Genomic DNA, 19,094 nt, shown 5'->3' on the forward strand with positions numbered 1-19,094 from the left:
GAAGTTTTGGCACTGCTCCAAGTCCAGGAATGCTCAACAGCCCCCCTGCCCGCCCCCCACAATCACCCCATGTCCACCCAGAACATGTTCCAATCAAGGACAAGAGTAGGCTTCTGGTTAAACATCCTCTCTCCTTCATTAGGAATTCCTGGCTCCCTGAGACTTGGATGAGGCCTACTCAAGAGCCCCCAGACCCCTCGTTAACAGAGAATCCTGGTTTTCCCCCCAGCTCTTTCACTCAGAACCACCTGACACATGTTAGCTACTGGGCAAAGCTGGCAGCTGCCTTCAAAAGGACAAGCATGTAAGAGATGCCACTTGTGGGAGGAGGTATAGGGAGAAAACAGGCTTGGATGCAGGAAGAGGAAGGATTTTCTAGGAAGGGACATGAGAGTTAGAGATGACCCTGAGAATAAGTCTACAGGGAGGATAAGCTTGTAAATGGCAAAACAGAATAAGTAAAATGAATTTCATTTTTATCATAAAGCAGTGCTCCCAACCCTTCCAGAACACAGTACACCCCGAGGGCGGAGAATTAACAACCAAGCACACCTGGGACCCTAATGAGCACTCTTTAGTGTAGAAACTCAGGGCACGGTCTTCAGAGCAGAGAGCCTGGCTCAAGTCCTGTCCTGCTACTTACTAACTGCACGACCTTGGGCAGCCTATTTAACTTCTCCGCCCTTTAGTTTTCTTCTCTGTCAAATGGGGATGACACAGGGAGGAATAAAAGAGCTAACACATGTAAGGTGGGAGGCATAGAGGTTCTCAACAGATGCCATTCCGAGCACAATTACTCAGTTGAGCTATTCTGGCATGTTAGGCTCCCAAGGTGATAGGCTGGGAGACACATGCAGCAAGGGACAGTGAACACGGAGGCAGAGGGCAGTACCCTCCTCTGTTCATCTTCTCTGCCTTGGGCCCAGAGAGCTGAAAGAGACTGCTTCTATTAGGTCCCAAGTTGGGAAAACTAGGGAAGACAGCGATGAAGAGCCACCGTTCTGAAATGGAATCCCTCTGCATCTCCGAGTGGCCCTGTATCTGAGGAGGTCACTGTCAGTGAAAGCCAGGTGACAAACGCCACTCCCCACCCCGAGTTCTTCCACATCTCCAACGGATGACGGCACAGTTGCGGGGCAGAGTGTATTTATGGGCAGGCTGGGCACAACAAGCTGGCTACGAGTCCGGAACAGGGGTGGGAGGATCGGGCTGCCCACTGGCTGGCACGGCGGAGTCCACTTCGTGTTGCTGTCTGACGTACTGATCCAACAGGGCAGTCAGCTGGAGGGGCTGGTGCTGAAGCACGGAGTGGGTCTGGGTCATGAGGAGGGAGAGCCCTCCCACCAGCTCCCCCTGCACCAGGGCCAGGCTGGGAAGCTTGGAGTAGTTGATGAAGCCCTGCCTGCTGAGGATGGTGTCGTCAATGCAGCCACCTGGAAGAGCACAGGGTCAGACGGGCTCCCCACCAATGCCTTTCCTCTCTGAAAACAATGTTCCAGCCCTAAGCATTTGCTCTCCATTGCTCTTCTCCTCCTCCCGGCCTTACCCCAAATCTGGTTCGCACTGGTGCCCCACTCCGCTCTCACACTGCTGGGTGTGGATCCCCTCCCTCCCTTCCTAACCCTTCCCTGGAAAACTCGCACATGACACATCCACCTGGCTTGACTCTACGAAGTCACTGTTTCCTAAACCTTCTTGAAGAACCATGGGGTGTGCGTGTAGGTGTGAAGGGGGCGCTGATGTCATAAACACAGATTCCTGCCCCCCAACAGAGACCTATGAAATCAGCGTTCTCCACCGAATAGGTACCTCCGTGGATCGTGAGCATCACGGGAGTGTGGGAAACATCACTCACGGACCCTCAGCATCCTTTACTTGGGCTATTTGCTTTAAGCATCTTTGTGTGGGTTTCAGCACCCACGACCCCAGTGCTAGACTCAAGGTGTCTGAACTTCCTCCCCCCGCAGAACCCTCTCTCTGCCTCCCCTAGTCCCGCCGGTGCAGAAATGATGCAGATAGTGAGCCAGCACGGTCAGAGTGACACAGGCAGCCCTCAGCAAATGGTGTTATTGACTCAGGCCCCATTCGTGGGAAGATGTCCCCTTGAAGGATGTCCACGGCTTTACCCACACAAGCCTAGGAGATGGCACCAGGTTGCTGTAGTACCCGCTCCCTTGATCCCACCCTTGAGTGGCAGGGGTGCTTGCTCACCTAGCAGTGGCAGGAAAGGCATACCCTTCAAGATTCGCACCATCTCCTTGACTTTGGGCTCTTCACTGACCAGTAGCAGGTTGTGCCCCACGAAAAGGGGCAGCAGGTTTTGGTACTTGGAATCCTCCAGGAAGGGCTTCAGGACCTGGACAGCAGGAAAGAAGGGCTTCTTAGGGACAAGTGGGAGGAAGAGCCGCCCACCTTGGTCACAGGCCGCATGAGGCTGAGGATACAACCCAAGGGTCTCTTCAGCCCCTAATCACAGTTCAGGCACCAGACTAGAGGGTCGCTTGTGGAGGGAGGAGTCCGAAGTGCCACATCTAGGGAGAGATGCCGGGGTGAGTTGGCAGGGGCAGGGGAATATGGGCAACCCCACCAGAGGGCCACTCCCTACCTGGTTGGGGAAGACCTTCATCAAGATCTTGTGTTTCCGCAGCTGGTGCCGCATAAGAAGCTTGTCCTCTGCACTCAGAGCCACATTCTGGCAGACAGCTATCATTCGGTTGTCTCGGAAAACCGCTGCTATCTCCCGGCGGAGGAGCCGCAGAAGGCCGGTGTCCTAAAGTCAAAGAGAGATGACCGAGGGGACTAAGCTGCCTCTTCTCCTTGCATCCCCTGCTCCCACAGGGGCACTGCTGGGGCTCCCAGTGACGCCCAAACGTTTGAAAGATCAGAGAACAGCAGGATGGTTGGGCCCCCGACTCTCAGAGACATGCTCCACCTCCAACTGTAACCTTTTCATTTTCATTAGATAATCACAGTCCTCAGAGAAGTGTTTTTCAAACCCGAGAATGCTCAGTCCCCCTGAACTGGTCAGCAGTCTGACCCAGTCACCGTTATTTGACCATAATGTCGTCAAAATTACTCCAATTATCCCTCAGACACTGTACTCATGTTGAATTATTTTACCAATTATAAATATGAGATAATTCTTTTGCAGTGTTAATTCAAAATTGAAAGATTTTCACAGAACAAGACATTTTCTTAAGACAGTGCTTTTCAAAGTTGAGAAATTGTGGCCCTGAGAAGCACCATAAAATTACAAATTCTCCACTGGTCTCTCTGTTCTTTTTTAAGGAAACCTCTATCATCCTTCTAGGAAAATGTGGGAGCTTCAAGTCCTTTCAAGACAGGAGAGATACCCTCCCCTACTCCCACCTGCCTGGAGAGCTTTCACACACACGATTTTGGAGACAAGTAATGAGTGAAAGAATTTCGGGAAACCCGTCCAATCCACAGAGCCCAAAGGCTAAGGCAGGATCAAGTACAGATTCTATTTTAAAGTATCTGGACCACGGGGTCAGAGTGGGGAAGTAATGATGTGAATGACTGTGTCCTGGGGTGCTACTTCATTATGGCCACAGAGACCAGACCCCACCACCAATCAACACGCCCAGCCTCCTCCTCACCTCTGGGGGGGGCCTGGGAGGAGGCGGCAGGCATCTCGGGTTGACAGCCGGTTTAGGGGGGATATACTCAGTCAGAGCCATCAGCTTCTGCCGCTCAAAGTGCATCACACGACGGTGGCGGGTAACGGCCTTGGAGCCACAGCGGACAGGCTGGAGTGTGGGCAGCCGGCCTGGAAGAGGAAACGGCAGTGTGGTGAGATGCAGCCTCTTGGAGGCCTTAGTCAGCTCTAGATGGAGAAAAGTCCACCTTCGGGGCCGGCCCAGTGGCGCAGCGGTTAAGTTCGCATGTTCCATTTCCTGGCGGCCCGGGGTTCGCTGGTTCAGATCCCGGGTGCGGACATGGCACCGCTTGGCAAAAGCCATGCTGTGGTAGGCATCCCACGTATAAAGTAGAGGAAGATGGGCATGGATGTTAGCTCAGGGCCAGTCTTCTTCAGCAAAAAGAGGAGGATTGGCAGTAGTTAGCTCAGGGCTAATCTTCCTCCAAAAAAAAAAAAAAAAGCGGCCACCCTCTGGGCAGAGAGAACCACGTGCAGAGAGCTAAACTCAGCACAAGAGTGGGACATTCTGAATTCCCAAATCTTCTCTTCTCTTTAACGCGTGACCTTAGGTCAGTTCCTTTATCCGTTGAGGCTCCCACTTCTCCAGCTCTTCTTTATGCACAGAGATGGGGGAAAGATGAGAACAAAGACGAAAGCAATTTGAACACATTAAAAAACAGGGGAGAGGACTGAGCAAACTTCTCCTTAGATGGCCAAAAAATAAATACGTTAAGTTTGAGAGCCATACAGACACTTGCTACTGCTCAACTCAGCCCTTGTATCAGGAAAGCAATCACAGACAAAATATAAACAAATAAATGTGGCTGTGCTCCAACAAAACTATCTCTAAAACCTGGTGACCAGCCCTGCCATAATTTGCCAATCCCTGGTCTAAGCGAGTGGTTCTCAGAGTATATCCCCAACCCCCATCCCAACCTCAGCATCGCCTAGGAACTTGTTAGAAATACAAATTCTCAGGGCCCATCCCAGACCCACTGAATCAGAAGCTACCGGAGTGGAGTCAGCAAACAGTGCTCCTGACGCATGCCAAAGTTTGAAAACCACTGCCGTAAGCACTGCTCTGAAGCCTTCTCCCTCAATTTGAAGCAAGAGGGGAAAAGAAGTTACACGGTCCTCACAGCTCCCCAAACTAGTCTCCCTTCCTTCTGCTCTTCTTGTTCAAAGGCGTCACTGAGAGTGCCCCTCAGAAGACAAGGGAGCCACTTGAAAGCCCTGAGGCAAAGCGACCCCTTCATCCTCGACGAAAGAACCCAAGCTAGAGCTCCCCACTTTCAGCCTTTCCCAAGATTGCGATGGGACCTCAGGGAAAAGCTCCCCTAGAAAGTGGCTCTAACAGTCAGAGAGCATGGAGAATTGCTGGGGTGAGACTTCTTCATAGGGTGCTGTAAGACTTAATGGAGGTGAGACATGTAAAGCACTTACCACTGTACCTGGCCTAAATTATGTGCTCAAAATCATTCACTAAGCAAACATCTATTGCATGCCTACTAAGGTCAGGCACCATGCCACCTGCTTTGATGAATGAATAGGGCTCTGCCCTTAGGGAGTTTAACAGAGAAGACGACAAATAAATGCAAAATTACAGACTATGATATGCCTAAGGGGTCAATAAACACGGTGCAATGTACAGATTTAATAGAGGAAATCTTCTCTGCAGAGGGTGGCCAGGGAAAGCCTGAGGAGGTGACATTTAGGCTGAGACCTTAAGCAGGGGGCATGGCCCCAAGGTCGGGCCGGAGAGTGGTCCAGGCAAAGAAAACTCTAGGGGCGAGCAAGAGCTGGGTGGTGGGTTACAGAAACCCAAAGAAAATGAGGGGCTGCGGCGTGGGGAATAAATATTGCGGCTGTCGTTGACATTATTGCTGTGTTGCTGTTATTAGTAGACTCAGCAGTCACGAGGGATTAGATGGGGGAAGGAGGCCGGCGATCTAGCTGGGGTCATCGGGAGCGGCCTGGGGTCAGAGATTAGGGGAGGAGATCAGTAGTAGAGGCGGGGAGACGAGGACCAGAGACCACCGGCCGGAACGCGCCATGAGGACTTGTGCTGCTCCTTACCCGCCTGGGGCAGGAGAACCCCTCGCAGCGTCCCAACCACGGCCGCAGCCATCGCCACCGGAAGAAGCGACGGGAGGCGACCGAGACGGAAGGTGCTAAGGATTGTGGGAAGCCCTGCGGCCGGAAGTAGCGGGCAGATCCGCCGGCTGGAGCAGTAATCCGCATGCGCTGAGCCCGGCAACTGCCACCCCACCCTCCCTGACGCCCCACCTGGCGTCCGGTCTCCTGGCAACGACGCCAGACTCCTAGGAGCCGTGCTTTCCTCTCCTGCACCCTCAATCCCCCGGTGTGCGATCCACGGAGCCGCTCTACACCCATCAAACTCCAGACCCTCCACCTCCATTTACTTTTGTCTTCTATCCCACCTCAATAATTTGCCCCGAATCAACCCTTTTCCCTTGTTCCCCAAGTCTCTGAGCTTCTTCTCATACTGTCCTGAGTTCCGCCATCCCCAGGGGCGGTCCAAACTGCCCGGCTCCGCTTCGTTCCAACCCCGCCCCAGGCCAGCAGCCTTTAGATCATGCCTGGAGGTGAGTAGGGAGGTGGGATGGTGGGTAGAACTGTTGGATAACAGTGGGGTCAGGCCTCCAAGAACAAGGAAGTGTAACAACTGGAGGCATCTTTTCACAGCTAATCTTGGCGAGAGTCCAGAGGAAGGGGACGTGTGCATCACTGAAGCCCTTATCACTAAGCGGAATTTGGCCTTCCCTCAGGATGAGGATCTGTCAGAGAAGATGTGAGTGCACGGGGGAGGAAAGGGGTGCTGGAAGACTGAAACGCAGAATGACTAGTCCCCTGGGCTGTACTGATTTGTCAACTCATCTTTGTCCCCTTCTTTACTTCACACATTCAATCAGTGGTAATATCCAATTGATTTTCCTTCCTTAAAAATCATTCCAGGGGCTGGCCCCGTGGCCGAGTGGTTAAGTTTGCGCGCTCCGCTGCAGGCGGCCCAGTGTTTCGGTGGTTCGAATCCTGGGCGCGGACATGGCACTGCTCATCAAACCATGCTGAGGCAGCGTCCCACATGCCACAACTAGAAGGACCCACAACGAAGAATATACAACTATGTACCGGGGGGCTTTGGGAAGGAAAAAAAAAAAAAATCATTCCGTTTCTTTTTCACCATGCCCACTCAACTGCCTTAGATAAGGCTGTCATCACCTCTCAAAAAACTAATTACTCTCTCTACCCCCAGTGCAGACTCCCCATACTGTTACTGTTGCCAAAATGATTCTTTTAAATGACAAACTCCCTGATAGAACCTGCCTTGGCTCCCAAGTACCACAAGAATAAAATCCAAACACCTTAGCATGAGTTGAACTCTGCTGTCTTTTCAGCCTTATTTCTTTCCCCCTCACCCCGAGGAAGATTGGCCCTGAGCGAACATCTGTTGCTAATCTTCCTCTTTTTTTGCTTGAGGAAGATTGGCTCTGAGCTAACATCTGTGCCAATCTTCCTCCACTTTATATGTGGGTCACCGCCACAGCATGGCTGATGAGTGGTGTAGGTCTGTGCCCAGGATCTGAACCTGCAAACCAAGGCCACCGGAGCGGAACGCCCTGAACTTAACCACTACACCACGGGGCTGGCTCCTCAGCCTTATTTCTTGCCACTCTACACAGTGTGCAATTCCTGTAAGACCTTGTGTTCTCACCTTAGCACCTCACTACTCAGAGTGGTGCTGGGGTTGGCATGCACATCAGCATCACCTGGGAGCTGGTTAGAAATGAAGAATCTCAGGCCCACCTCAGACCTGCTGGATCAGAATCTGCATTTTAGCAAGATCCCCAAGGGATTCATGGGCACATTAAAGTCAGAGGAGGGCTGGATTAGCACATACTCTTCCTTCTGCTTGAAATGCCTTCTCCTCACCTTCCTGGCTAACTCCTACTCATCAGTCACCTCCTCTAGGAAGCATTCCCTGATCCCCCTACTCTAGACTCGGTGCACAGCCCACGTACTGCCTTAGTCCCTTGCACTTGCCTCTGTCATCCACTTGTCATAGATGTTTGGCCTGCTCCCCTAATAGTGGCGGGCAGGGACGCTCATTTGTCTCTAGTAGGCACACAGTAAATGCTGTAGAATTAATGAGTGAGTGGATGGAACAAGTGACTTTCCCTCCCTCTCAAAAGGGAGGTGAGGAAAGATCTTCCTGCAGAGATGGTCTCATCTCTGTTCCAGCCTCAGCCTCCACCATCCGAGCTGGCTCGAGGAGGCTCCCCTTGCCTCAGTGTCTCTCCAGGAACCATAAGCTGCCATTACCAGCTCCCCAGTCCAAAGGCCCTCGCACGTCTCTCCCTCTGATCCTTCCCAGTGCTGCTGACAGAGACCCTGGTCTCCAAGTCAACCCAGATTCATGATCTGGACACCACCTCATGAGCCAAGAAGGTGCACCTGACACCTGGTCAAAGTCACTCAGCCATCCACCCCTCCACCCCTCCACGAAACACCTCCCCTGCTACACTCTGCTTCACCCTCTGCTGACCCTTCTCTAGGTTTCACACTCTTGCTGAACTGCAGACTGTCCGCCTGGACCGGGAGGGGATTACCACCATCAAGAACCTGGAGGGCCTCCAGAATCTTCACAGCCTCTATCTGCAAGCGGTAACTCCTTGTGCCTTCCCTTGCCTCCGCCCTGGCCCGCTGTGGGGCAAGTCTGTCTAATCTGAAAGGAGCCAGCCAGGCTGTCGTGCCCATTCCCTGGGGCTCAGGCAGGCAGGCCTTCACTGAAACTATTCCCAGATGAATCAGGAATTCTTCTGAATTGAAAGACCAATCCTCCCAAGAGATCCAGAGCATGCTCTTGAATCAGTTTTTTCTCAGACACTTCTCTTGGTCTAGAAGTTCTTCTTGGTGTCTGCCCTAAATCTCTCATGTTATATAGCTCGAGCCCATTTCCTGTTTTGAAGAAGAGAAAGAGGGAACCAAGAAGATTCCTCTGCATCCTTCAGAACCTGGAAGGCTGCTGGTGGTGGTGGTTGGTTGTTGATCTTCAGCCGTGGTCGAATATACCCAGCTCCCTTAACCCTCCCCTACAGGAACTTTACAAAGCGAAGTCATATATGTTCGTTGTTCCCTCCATGTACACAAGCCACCAACAAGGCCTTTTCCATTTCCCTGTGGCCCCTTGGTTTCCTTCTCTGATTTCCAGGTCACCCTTTGGTTTTCGGGTGAACAAGGTAACCTTTAATCAAGTTTGGCCAGCCCCAAGTTTACACCCTTAACCATCCACATGGAGAAAGCAAGTCATCCCAGGGTAGTGACTGCCAGTTCAAAGAGGTGGTGCTCATCCTCAAGGTTCCAGATCTCCAGCTAAGAGTGGACCTGGTCTTGAGGCTTTGTCCCTTTAAAGGTCCCCCACCCAGCTGACCTCAGCTTGGTTTCCCTGCCTTGGTTTTTTCCTGCAGAATAAGATCCAGCGAATTGAGAACCTGGCCTGCATCCCCTCCTTGCGGTATGTGGTGCCAAGCTCAGGCGGGGGCTGTGGGGGGCAGGAGGGAAACCTAGGAACACTCCCAAAAAACTGGTTCAGACCTCTCCAAGCCTGGCTTCTTGCCAGCTGAGGACCTAGCAAGCCTACTCTGCCTCACCCCAGAAGGCCATTCTGTCCCCACTTGACATCCAGGTGCCTCACCAGGGGGCCTGGGCGCCTGGTGCCTCCCTGCCCCCTCCAGCTGTTCTGATTCAGCTCTGTCTCTGCACCCCTCCCTTCCCCTACAGATTCCTGTCTCTGGCAGGAAACCAAATCAGGCAGGTGGAAAACCTCCTTGTCCTCCCGTACCTCCAGTTGCTGGACCTTTCTGAGAACCTGATAGAAACCCTGAAGCTGGGTAGGAACGCCCTTGCCCCGGCTCATGAATCAGTCCATGTGGGGCCCTCCCTCCTCTCTGCCCCATCTCCTTGTGCTTCCATTAGCGGCACATCTTCCAGGCGGCCGGGGGCTGGGCAGAGAGGTAGTATTCGGGCTGTTCGATGGGTATGAGAGCCTCATTCCCCTCTTTGGTGCATGCAGATGAGTTCCCCCAGAGCCTTCTCATCCTCAACCTCACTGGAAACAGCTGCACCAATCAGGATGGCTACAGGTGAGGAGGAATTGAAGATGGCAGAAAGGAGTATGTCTGAGCTCCTCCTCACTCCACGTGGGCTCCCCCTCAGCCTGCAAACCTGAGGTCACTGTCCATGGCACCTTCTCCTCCCCAACCCCAGCTCAAGTCAGCCCTTTTTTCCCTTCCACCCCCATAACTCCACACGGAGCCAGCCCTTAGCTCTTTGGGGCTGACCACAAGCCCATCTCCCAGCTGGTGAGCCACCTGCCCTCCGGGTGTGAGTGTGGTGGCCTGTGTCTTCACATCCTCCCAGGCTCCACCCAGGAGTGCTCTCCTGGGTAGCCTCTGCTCTTTCTGCCCTGCAGGGAGCTGGTGACAGAAGCTCTGCCACTGCTCCTGGACCTGGATGGGCAGCGTGTGTCAGAGCGCTGGGCCTCGGACGAAGAGGAGAAAGCCTCAGGCGATGAGGACGAGGAGTTCCCGGAGCTGAGCAGCCCATTCTGCTCAGAGCAAGGTGACCCTGCTTTCCAAGGCTTGCAGCCTCCCCAGAGCTCACTCCTGCCCTCTGGTGTCTGGGGAGGTGGCCCCAAGTCTAGATCAGCATCAGGGCCAGAGGAGGACGGACAATGCAGCCAGGGCCAGGTATCAGTCTGGGCATGCAGGTGACACAGCCTCCCTGCCCCAGCCTCAAGCTCCTCCCCATTAGGGATGACAGGGGGGTAGTCTGCTCAGGGAGTCAGCCAGAGACCTTCTGCCTCAGCCCAGGGACCCTCCTGCTGAACCTGGGGCTCCATCCACCACCCCCCATCCCGGCCCCTCACAGGCTTCCTCAAGGAGCTGGAGCAGGAGATGAGCAGGCACAAGGAGCACAGGCAGCAGGCGGCCCTGATGGAGCACCTTCTGAGGATGGAGACACAGCCGGTGCTCACTGACCTCCCCATGCTGCCTGGGGGGCCCATGGCTGGGGACAGCAGCCCTTCTGGCATTCCCAGGGAGGGGAAGGAGACACCCCCCAAGCCTGCCTCCTTACCCCAAGTCTCCTCTGCCACCAAGAAACCGTGCCCTCCGGTTCCCAGGGGCCAGCACAGCACTGTCCAGGCAAGGAAGGGGCCCAGAGCAGCCACAGCCCCTAAGGCCCCTCTGCCCGGAGCCACCAGCACAACCAAAACTATGACCAAAAGAATCAAGAAATGAAGCGCAGCCCATCCCTATCAGCAAAGCCGCAGGCACAAGGAATGGGGCGAACAAGGAGTGGGTGGGCCCCTCGTTCTCAGAGCCCTCACCTGTGGCAGGAGCCTAGCCCCAATAAAGTGTCTCCAGGCCCTGAAGATGTCTTTCACGTCACTTGGGGGCATCTCAGGGGAAGCAGTCAGTACAGGCACTGGGCGACAGTCGCAGAAAAGCAGAACCTTAATGAGCAGCCTGACTCCAAAGAACAAGTTTCTGATAGTTCAGGAACTACCCACAGGGCTGGCACCTTCTCAGGGACCCCACCTGGCTGCCTGGCCCCTGAGGGGAGGAGGCCGTCTCATGGTGGGCACATCTCACTGCTACCCCTAGGGAGTGGCCTTCCAAGGTTCAAGCTGTGGTCCTAATTCTTCCCAAACAGAAACTGCCTACTGTGCCAGGCATGATGTTTCATGCACACACACTCACACGTCTGGGGAGGCCGCCCCTCCTCACAGGCCCCTCCGTGACGTTCACCATCGAGTCCCCATCCCCCAAGTCAGAAGAAGCTGCTGCCCCGCAAGGCAACCAGAGGCCCTGTGGCCAGCTCAGCACTGCCCTTTGCCTTCACTTGGCTCTCCCACCCCCACTGGACATGGGATCAAGTTCACTGAACAAGGAAATAAAACATTTATTAAGGCAAAGGCCGAGCTAGCCACTCAGAACAAGGTGAGGGTGGCGAAGGGACTGCTCTGATCCCACTACCCCAGGGGTCCTGCGCCCACCCCCAGCCCCCTGCACCCCAGCCCAGGCTGTGAGGAGCTGTGCTGCTCAGGCGTACACCTGGCTCTCCCTCTCCACAAAGGCCTGGAAGAGGCCGCCCAGCTCCTGGGGCGGTGGGGCCCACTCCCCAGCCAGCAGCTCCCGCGCAGCCTCCAGGCCTTCCTGCTCCAGGTCCCGCTGCTTCTGCCGGAGCTGCTGCCCCTGACCCTGCCCAGGAATGGTAGAGATGAGCCCTGGGGACAGAGTCCAGGGGCTTCCCTCCAGATTAAGGGGGGCATGTCTGCTGTCTTACACAAGCAGGAGAAAGGATAGACCACCCGACATCCTCCTGAGCACCTGGCTTTGAAGGGAGAGACCCCTCTCCCCAGCTCTAGAGTCTCTCCACTCCCAGGTCCCCTCATATTTCCAAAGCCCCAGTTGTGGGTGGGGGAGGTGACTCGTTCCCCCTAGGGTAGCCCTATTCCCTGGGGGTTACCTGCTCACTCTCCATCAGCCCCAGGGCCACCTGGTGTCCACGGTAGAGAATGTGCCGGCGATCCACCTGAGTCTGGAATCGGGGCAGGGTCCGAGCAGGGTCCTGTGCTCCAAAAGTGGGCGAGAGCACCTGGGGGGCCTGGGCCGCCCCCACCCCAAAGATGAAAGGTTTGAACACTGACCTAATGGGACACAGATGGAAGAATCGAGGGCTATCACGTCCCTCCATCGCCCCTGCCTGGCACTCTCCCCAGCCCTCCCCACCCGCATGCCTCTCACCTGGACGGGTCTGGCGTGGCAGTGAGGAAGTGGACGCAGGGCTGTGTGGGATCCCGGGGCAGGATGGACACCATGCTGGCCGTGGTGCGGAAGCCTCCGGAGTCCATACAGATGCCGCTCTCCTTGTTCCTGAGGATGCCCATCATCACCTCGGCCGTGATGCCCCCTGCCAAGGAGGACCTGGTGAGGGGGCCCCAGGGCAGAGGGGGACCTCTGGCCTCAGAGCAAACCCCCCGAAGCTATGGAATGGGAGAGAGGCTGGCACCGCTCTGGCCCTCCTAGCCCCCACCCGTCCACCCACTGACCTTGCTGTTGCTGCAGCAGCTCCCGCCCAGCCCGGAAGCGGGCCTTGGCGGCCTCCATGCGCACAGGCTGCTGGGTCAGGGAGAAGACCTGAGCGAAGTCAAAGGTGCTCTGCCCACCCCACCAGCCCTGGGCCTGGGCGTGGGTCCGAAGCTCGGGGTGCTCTGCAGAGATGTCCGTGCCGATGCTCAGTTGGTTGGAGATGTTGTGGGCCCCCTCTGTGGAGGAGACAGGGATTGCTCATTTATCATTAAGCACCTATTCTGCACCAGGCACTAGGCTAGGTGCTGAGAACACAATAGTGAAAAGAACAGACCTGCCTCGTGGAGGGGGAGACAGACAGAACGATCACAGAAATAAACGCGAGCTTGCAACTGTGGTGAGTGTGATCAAGAAGAGGCGCCTGGTTACACGGAAGGGGGAAACCTGACCACCAGGAAGTCCAGGAAGGCTCCCCAGGGGAAGCAGCAGGTTGGAGCACAAGAAGACTTTACCAAGTGAAGGGGGGAGGATAAGTTCCCATGGGGGTTCATTTCCCATCTCCCCAGATGTCCCTGCAACCCAAGAGGTTTGCACCTGGATAGGGCCTTCCCTGCCCGCACCATCTTTCCCACCCCCTCTCAAGCCTGGCAGAAGGGGAACAGCTCTGGGAGGCCAGCCCCATGCCGGTCCCCTCACCCTGGATCCTGTGTGCAGCCCACAGCCTCCCCGCCGTCTCCAGCACCCACGCCTCAGTACGGTCGGCCAGCAGGAAGGTGTTGTGGTAGCAGAATGGCGTGGGGTCCTCTCGGCAGCTGCCCCCTTGCCCGTAGCGCTCCAGCAAGCCTGTGATCACGTGCAAGGCCTCCTGGGCTGAGCTGCTCCGTTCTAAAGCCAGCCTGGCACAAAGAGAGGTCCAGGGGATAGAAGGGCGAGGGGCTATCAGTGGCTGATGGCAGAAGCTCCAGGGGACAGGAGAGGCCCAGAGAGGTTTGATGATAGGCCCAAGTCACAGGAAACTTGCCCACATTGGTTGTATTTAGCACAGTTAGGCCAGTGGTTTTCAAGCTGTCTACACGGGTTCCATGGAAAGGTCTGAAACATAGCCTCGGGGAGAGATACATCCCCAGCTCCCCAACCTCTCTTTAATCCGAGCTGCTCTGCTTTACTGGTTTTACAAATCGGGACTCCATATGAGATTTCATTTGAAAAAAACGTTACTCGTACTGAAAAAACAATTTAATACCACTGCCATATTTCTGGGCCACCAGAGGCCCAGAGGTGGCCAGATTTGTTAGCTCCTTACCTGGCTGTGGAGATGGGGCCAGGAGAAGGCGGGCAGGAGCAGCCTCCCTGGTGGGGGCATGGTGGGCGGAAAGGAGACCCTGCTGCCCAGGCTTGGGGGAGGGGAGGATGGCCTGGGTCGGTACTCAGCCCCCAGAGGTCCGGCGTGTTGAAAAGATGAGAGAGGGCAGGGTCCGCACCTGAGCAGATCCATGCCCAGTAGGGCTTCCCCCTCCCCAACTGGCTCCTTGGTCCACACGGCCTCGTTGCCAATGCAAACACCATGCTCGTTGGCGCCCATCTCAGCCCCCCACAGCCAAGAAGGGCGGCTCAGGATCACGGCGTGGGTCTTCGACACCTGTTCCACCTCAATGTAGGTGCACTGTGGGTAAAGGAGGAGAAGGGAGAATCCACCCAGAAAGGGGGAGTGTGCCAGTCCCCTTAGCTCTTAAAGGAAGGTCTTATCATTCCCATTTTACAGATGATGAAACTGAGGCCAACAGAGGTTAAATAATAGGCTATGGCCAGATTGCTAGACTCGAAGCTCATGCTCTTTCCACCATATCTGGCGGCTTCTGGGTATGGGGAGCAGAGGAGGAAGGTTTTAGAAGAATGCCTAGATCTGCCACACCTCCCGGCACCCCATAAGGCCTAACCCACCTGGAGCTGGCTCCCAGGAACATGAGTTTCTGCTGGCATAAACACCACCTCCTGCACTTCGTCCCGGGGTCTGTCTGAGTTCTTGGCAAAGATCACAGCTGGGATGGCCGAGGCAGGGGGCACCGAGACAAAGCAGTCACAGGAACATGGGGCGTCAGGGTTGGATGATGCCATCTGGGGAGAGGTAGGAGTGAGTGAGTCTCTCCCATGCCACCTCTCCACCATCCTGGCCACGGCTCAGTCCTACGGAGCCTCTCTCTCAATACGTCCAAAGACACTCGGGGAAGACACTGTCCTTGGGTTCTGGACTCTCGGCACCCCACCACACTCTAGGCACAGCGTGTGCAACGGAAGCACCTACTCTCTCCCCAAGCTCCAGGCTTGGGAGTCAGCAGGCGGGCTCAGACCCTGCATGTGAGGGCCCTGCCCTACTGGGAGTCCTGGTCCCTGCGTACAGTCGTGGGACCATCTCCCTTGCTACCCCACCCTTCTCCAAAAGTCCCATGCCCCTCTTCTGACCACCCCTTCTGGCTTCCCCAATACTGCATGCCCCTTACCCTCTCTCCTTGCAAGCTCCCCAGCTTGGTCCCCAGCGCCACCGCCTCCGCTGCGGGTGAGGTCTGTCCTATTGGGCGGAGACTCCCAGGTGACCTGGAAGCCCTTGCCCGGGGGTGGAGCCGGAACCGAGCACCTGCAGTTCCGCCTCATTCCACCAGGGGGCGCGCCAGCACCGTTTCTTGCAGCGGCTGTCCAAATCCTGCCTGACTCCCTGCCCTTCCCGGCCAGCTTTCAGAAAGGCCAGATAAAAGCTGGGGCAACTCACGGGCTCCGCCAATGAGGTGACTGTGGGGAGCTGGAGCTAGGGCTGGAAAGGAGCCCACGTGAAAAGAAATGAAAGAAAAACTGGGTTGATTTGTTAGACAGCAGGGACTGCCGGGGCATCTGGTGATTAGGGAAGAACCTCAGCTAATTGTGTCTTGGTTTGAATTCCAAAGGTACAATCCCAAACTGATGTCCCCCACCCCTAGCCCCACGCCCCGCCGGCGGAATAAGGTCTACAAGAATAGTCAGGCCAGGGGCCCGCCTGGTGGCACAGCGGTTAAGTTCACACGTTCTGCTTAGGTGGCCTGGGGTTTGCCAGTCCGGATCCCAGGTGCGGACATGGCACTGCTTGACAAGCCATGCTGTGGCAGGCATCCCACATTAAACAAAAAAAGTAGAGGAAGATGGGCACAGATGTTAGCTCAGGGCCAGTCTTCCTCAGCAAAAAGAGGAGGATTGGCAGCAGATGTTAGCTCAGGGCTAATCTTCCTAAAAAAAAACAAAAAAGAATAGTCAGGCCAGGAGGTGTAGGGATAACTTAAGTTGATGTATTTTTTCAAAAGGTGTGTATACACAAAATCCTCCACCCCTCAAAAGGCCTGTTCTGCCCCACAGTGCTCCAACTCACAGGAAGATAGCTTTGAAAGGAAAGTTGGAAATTTCTAGTCCAAAGACTTGGTGCCTTTACATATAGTGAAACAGAAACAGCAAAGGAGAAGTCTTGGCCAAAGCGGGCAGGTATCAGTGCCGAGGTGGACGGACTCTGATCCCCAGTGTTCTGATTTCCAGGTCATGTTCTTCTATAAACCATCTCCAGAACCAGTAGTTAGGCAAATGCATCTCATACCCTTTTGCTCTGTGGAAGCCTCCAGGAATGGGGCAAAGGAGACACTGCAGGTTATCTACTTCTCCCACATCCATCCTGCCAACCAATCAGGGCTGCTGCTCAGAGTCCTGGCCACAGCTTGTGGTCACTCCCGGGATGGGAATGAAGGCAGAGGCCAAGGCTTCCCCAGGAGGCAGGCTGTGGGCAGGTGTGCTGGGTGATGGTCGGAGGAAACCTGCCAGATAAGGCTGTTGAGGGATCTGAAATCTGAGATATTTCCTAATTGCCTCCAGGTATACAAGGCTGATTCCTAAGAGGATGCTGTCTCCAGGGAGATGGTCTTCACTTTCAGAAAGGGGAATGCCTCTTGCAGAGACTGACCTAGAAGCTGGGCTGGAGGCAGAGAAGAGTATTACTTGGAACTCTGCAGACTGGTATCTCATCTTGCTTCTGCTATGGATCCACAGGTGCTCTTTGGGCAGGTAACTTACCCTGCAAGGGCGTCCATCTTCCCAGCGGTAAAATGAAGGTATTGAACTAGATCAGTGGTTCTCAACCACAGGGAAGGTGAGGAGGGATTGTTTTTCAACCACGCAACTCCCACTACACAGCATACTTTAATACTCTGTTACTCAAAGTGTCCTTGGACTGCCAGCATCAGCACCATCTGGAAGCTTGTGAAAAATGCAGAATCTTGGGCGCCACCTCAGACCTACTGAACCAGAAGCTGCACGCTAACAAGACTCCCAGGTATAAAGTTTGGGAAGCACTGCTCTGATATACCCCCAAGTGATATAACCTGGTCAGGGGTTGGGGAGTCCATTGAAGTCTCTTGAAAAACTCCACGGTTGATTCTCAAATGCCCTCTCCCAGGTGGGAATAACTAGACTGTTTGGTTCCTGAGGTTCTTTTCAAATCTACACTGCTAGGATGCTGAGCAGTCAGGCTCACCAGGATTAACGGGTAAGTGAAGGCTGCATGGGTGTGATGTCTGGAAGGGTTGTGAAGTTGCCATTGGATGTCATTCCAGAAGCAAGCATCAAGGCTGTGTGCTGACCCAAAGCAGCCTGCAGGAAAGCTAGGTCACTTTCTGCACTTCCCCAGCTGCTCGCTGTGGGGCAGGAACAGGCAGGAGGAGAGGTGTGGGCCATGGCAGCAGGAACCCAGGCTGCAGTTCCCAGGCTGCCTTCTCCTCTGTCACTTTTTCGTTCCTGATTTTACTCACCCACCCTAGAGGGATTGACTCGCACCTCCCAGGAGAGATGGCAGCTCCGCGAGGTCACCCCGAGGGTCAGCTCAGATGTTCTGATTTCCCTAACTCCCTCCCAGCCCCGCCAGGGTCGCCAGGGTCGCCTTGCCAGGGGCACCAGAGCTGAGGGGTCAGAAGTGGCCTTGGGCTCCGTCAGGGGTGGGGGTGGGGGTGAACGAGCTATCGAGCAAGCGTCAGAGCCCCACAAAAGGCCCCCGCTAAGAATGCAGGTCAGCAGGAGGAGCTGCAAGGGGAGGAGGGGCGGCCAGCCCTGCCCAGACAGGCCCAGCCGGCCCACAGCTGCCCTCCTGTCCCTGGGGGCAGCAATGGGGGAAAGGAGGAGAGGACTCACCAGGCTCCTGGGGTCTAACTCCCCCAGAAGCGGGAAGACAAAAGAGGCACCCCAGTGAGTGAGGTGGGCATGAGGTCACGGGAACACACGCTGGTCCCTCTTCCTCCCAGACTTCTAAATCCAGGACCAGATGGAGACACACAGTTGGCCCCTGAGACCATCTGGTTTTCCCTATAACCCCTCAATCATTCTGATGCCCCCATCCCAAGGTGGCCTTAACTTTGTGACCCCAGAGTCTCCCAAACAAGTGATGGGATGGGCCCACCTGGGGATCAGATTTGGCTCTGAGAAATTGGGTTAGGATTAAAGCGGGAGAAATAGGAATCCCACTAAGGGAAAATAATAATTTTGGTCAAAACATAAGATGAGGTGAAAGAACACAAAAACTTGCGTTGCCTTCTTGGAGCCAAAAACTGACCCTCTGTCAACCTTCGTAGCTTTGGGGCTCTAGAGTCAAACTTTTTACTCATTTGACATGAATTAGGTACCAACTGCATACCAGGCATTGGGCAGCCGGGGAAGGTGTGTACCGATGGGCATTTCTGCAGAGCTGAGGGCGCCTGATGGGGCCAGTGAGGGTACATTGGTGCACACTGTGGTTGTGTAACTGTGGCGGGCCTCCAGCTGGGAGTTGCAGTACGAGCCTTTCCCTCATACCTTCCAGCTGGGCGGGGGCCCATCAGATATCTTGGCTGCCTTTCATCGCCTTGTCCCTGATAGGGATCATCCTGGGTGAAGAAATCGCTGTCAGTCACCCCCACCTCACTCACAGCCAGAAGGACCGACTGACAGCACCCCCCACCGGGGTGGGGTGAGGGAGCCTGGAGACCGGCTAGCTCTGGAAAGGAGGGAAGCGGAGTTCTTGGCAGAGGAGAGGAAAGGGGACTTGTATGTGGAGGAGGAAGGAAATATCTAGGACCTTCTCATCTCCACAGGGAAGACAGGGAGGGACGTCAGCCCAGCTATCAACCCCCAGGGAGCTCCTCCGCCCTGCACCAAGCACCTCCGGGGCAAGATCAGACCCTTCAATCAGCTCAGCTCTGCCCCAAACAAAGGAACGTGAGGCTGCCCAGGGCTACAGGATCAAAGGGAAGTGTCCACCCCACCCTGCAGCTGGCCTGGTCCTCACT

At 55.2% G+C, this 19,094-nt stretch overlaps 3 protein-coding genes across 4 annotated transcripts; 1 reads left to right on the plus strand and 2 right to left on the minus strand.

Moving 5' to 3' along the window:
* Positions 1 to 455: 455 nt before the first annotated feature.
* MRPL10 (mitochondrial ribosomal protein L10) lies at positions 456 to 5,946 on the minus strand. Its single transcript, XM_008541422.2, has 5 exons — positions 5,738 to 5,946; positions 3,621 to 3,790; positions 2,606 to 2,770; positions 2,212 to 2,356; positions 456 to 1,433 (listed from the first exon to the last, which is right to left on the minus strand). The coding sequence occupies exons 1-5, from the start codon at positions 5,787 to 5,789 to the stop codon at positions 1,177 to 1,179; spliced, it is 789 nt and encodes a 262-aa protein (XP_008539644.2). The 5' UTR covers positions 5,790 to 5,946; the 3' UTR covers positions 456 to 1,176.
* Positions 5,851 to 11,114, plus strand: LRRC46 (leucine rich repeat containing 46). The gene is made up of 8 exons (XM_008541423.2): positions 5,851 to 6,267; positions 6,368 to 6,473; positions 8,236 to 8,344; positions 9,148 to 9,194; positions 9,461 to 9,570; positions 9,753 to 9,822; positions 10,152 to 10,300; positions 10,610 to 11,114. The coding sequence occupies exons 1-8, from the start codon at positions 6,258 to 6,260 to the stop codon at positions 10,978 to 10,980; spliced, it is 972 nt and encodes a 323-aa protein (XP_008539645.2). The 5' UTR covers positions 5,851 to 6,257; the 3' UTR covers positions 10,981 to 11,114.
* Positions 11,115 to 11,619: 505 nt separating this feature from the next.
* On the minus strand, positions 11,620 to 17,512 carry SCRN2 (secernin 2). 2 transcript variants are annotated; one of them, XM_008541424.2, is made up of 8 exons: positions 15,273 to 17,512; positions 14,716 to 14,889; positions 14,256 to 14,437; positions 13,471 to 13,670; positions 12,795 to 13,010; positions 12,490 to 12,655; positions 12,212 to 12,392; positions 11,620 to 11,943 (listed from the first exon to the last, which is right to left on the minus strand). In XM_008541424.2, exons 2-8 carry the CDS (start codon positions 14,887 to 14,889, stop codon positions 11,785 to 11,787), a joined length of 1,278 nt encoding a protein of 425 aa, XP_008539646.2. In that variant the 5' UTR covers positions 15,273 to 17,512; the 3' UTR covers positions 11,620 to 11,784. The 2 variants fall into 2 exon arrangements, with proteins under 2 accessions (XP_008539646.2, XP_008539647.2); XM_008541425.2 differs by having other exon boundaries at positions 14,078 to 14,437; positions 15,273 to 16,551.
* Between the last annotated feature and the right edge of the window lie 1,582 nt (positions 17,513 to 19,094).

This window comes from Equus przewalskii, chromosome 10 (genome assembly GCF_037783145.1).
Source record: "Equus przewalskii isolate Varuska chromosome 10, EquPr2, whole genome shotgun sequence".
Taxonomy (NCBI): domain Eukaryota; kingdom Metazoa; phylum Chordata; class Mammalia; order Perissodactyla; family Equidae; genus Equus; species Equus przewalskii.

Bases quoted from the DNA above. Each gene is read 5' to 3' on its own strand.
- MRPL10 (XM_008541422.2), bottom strand. From the start codon at position 5,789: ATGGCTGCGGCCGTGGTTGGGACGCTGCGAGGGGTTCTCCTGCCCCAG. The intron at 2,357-2,605 runs GTAGGGAGTGGC...CCTGCTGTCCAG, and splicing joins TGAAGGTCTTCCCCAACCAG to GTCCTGAAGCCCTTCCTGGA. The intron at 1,434-2,211 runs GTGAGCAAGCAC...GTGCTCTTCCAG, and splicing joins GCCTTTCCTGCCACTGCTAG to GTGGCTGCATTGACGACACC.
- LRRC46 (XM_008541423.2), top strand. The intron at 8,345-9,147 runs GTAACTCCTTGT...TTTTTCCTGCAG, and splicing joins ACAGCCTCTATCTGCAAGCG to AATAAGATCCAGCGAATTGA. The intron at 10,301-10,609 runs GTGACCCTGCTT...GGCCCCTCACAG, and splicing joins CCCATTCTGCTCAGAGCAAG to GCTTCCTCAAGGAGCTGGAG.
- SCRN2 (XM_008541424.2), bottom strand. From the start codon at position 14,889: ATGGCATCATCCAACCCTGACGCCCCATGTTCCTGTGACTGCTTTGTC. The intron at 13,671-14,255 runs GTGCGGACCCTG...TCTTTGTGCCAG, and splicing joins CTGGGCATGGATCTGCTCAG to GCTGGCTTTAGAACGGAGCA. The intron at 13,011-13,470 runs GTGAGGGGACCG...TCTCCTCCACAG, and splicing joins GGCTGCACACAGGATCCAGG to AGGGGGCCCACAACATCTCC.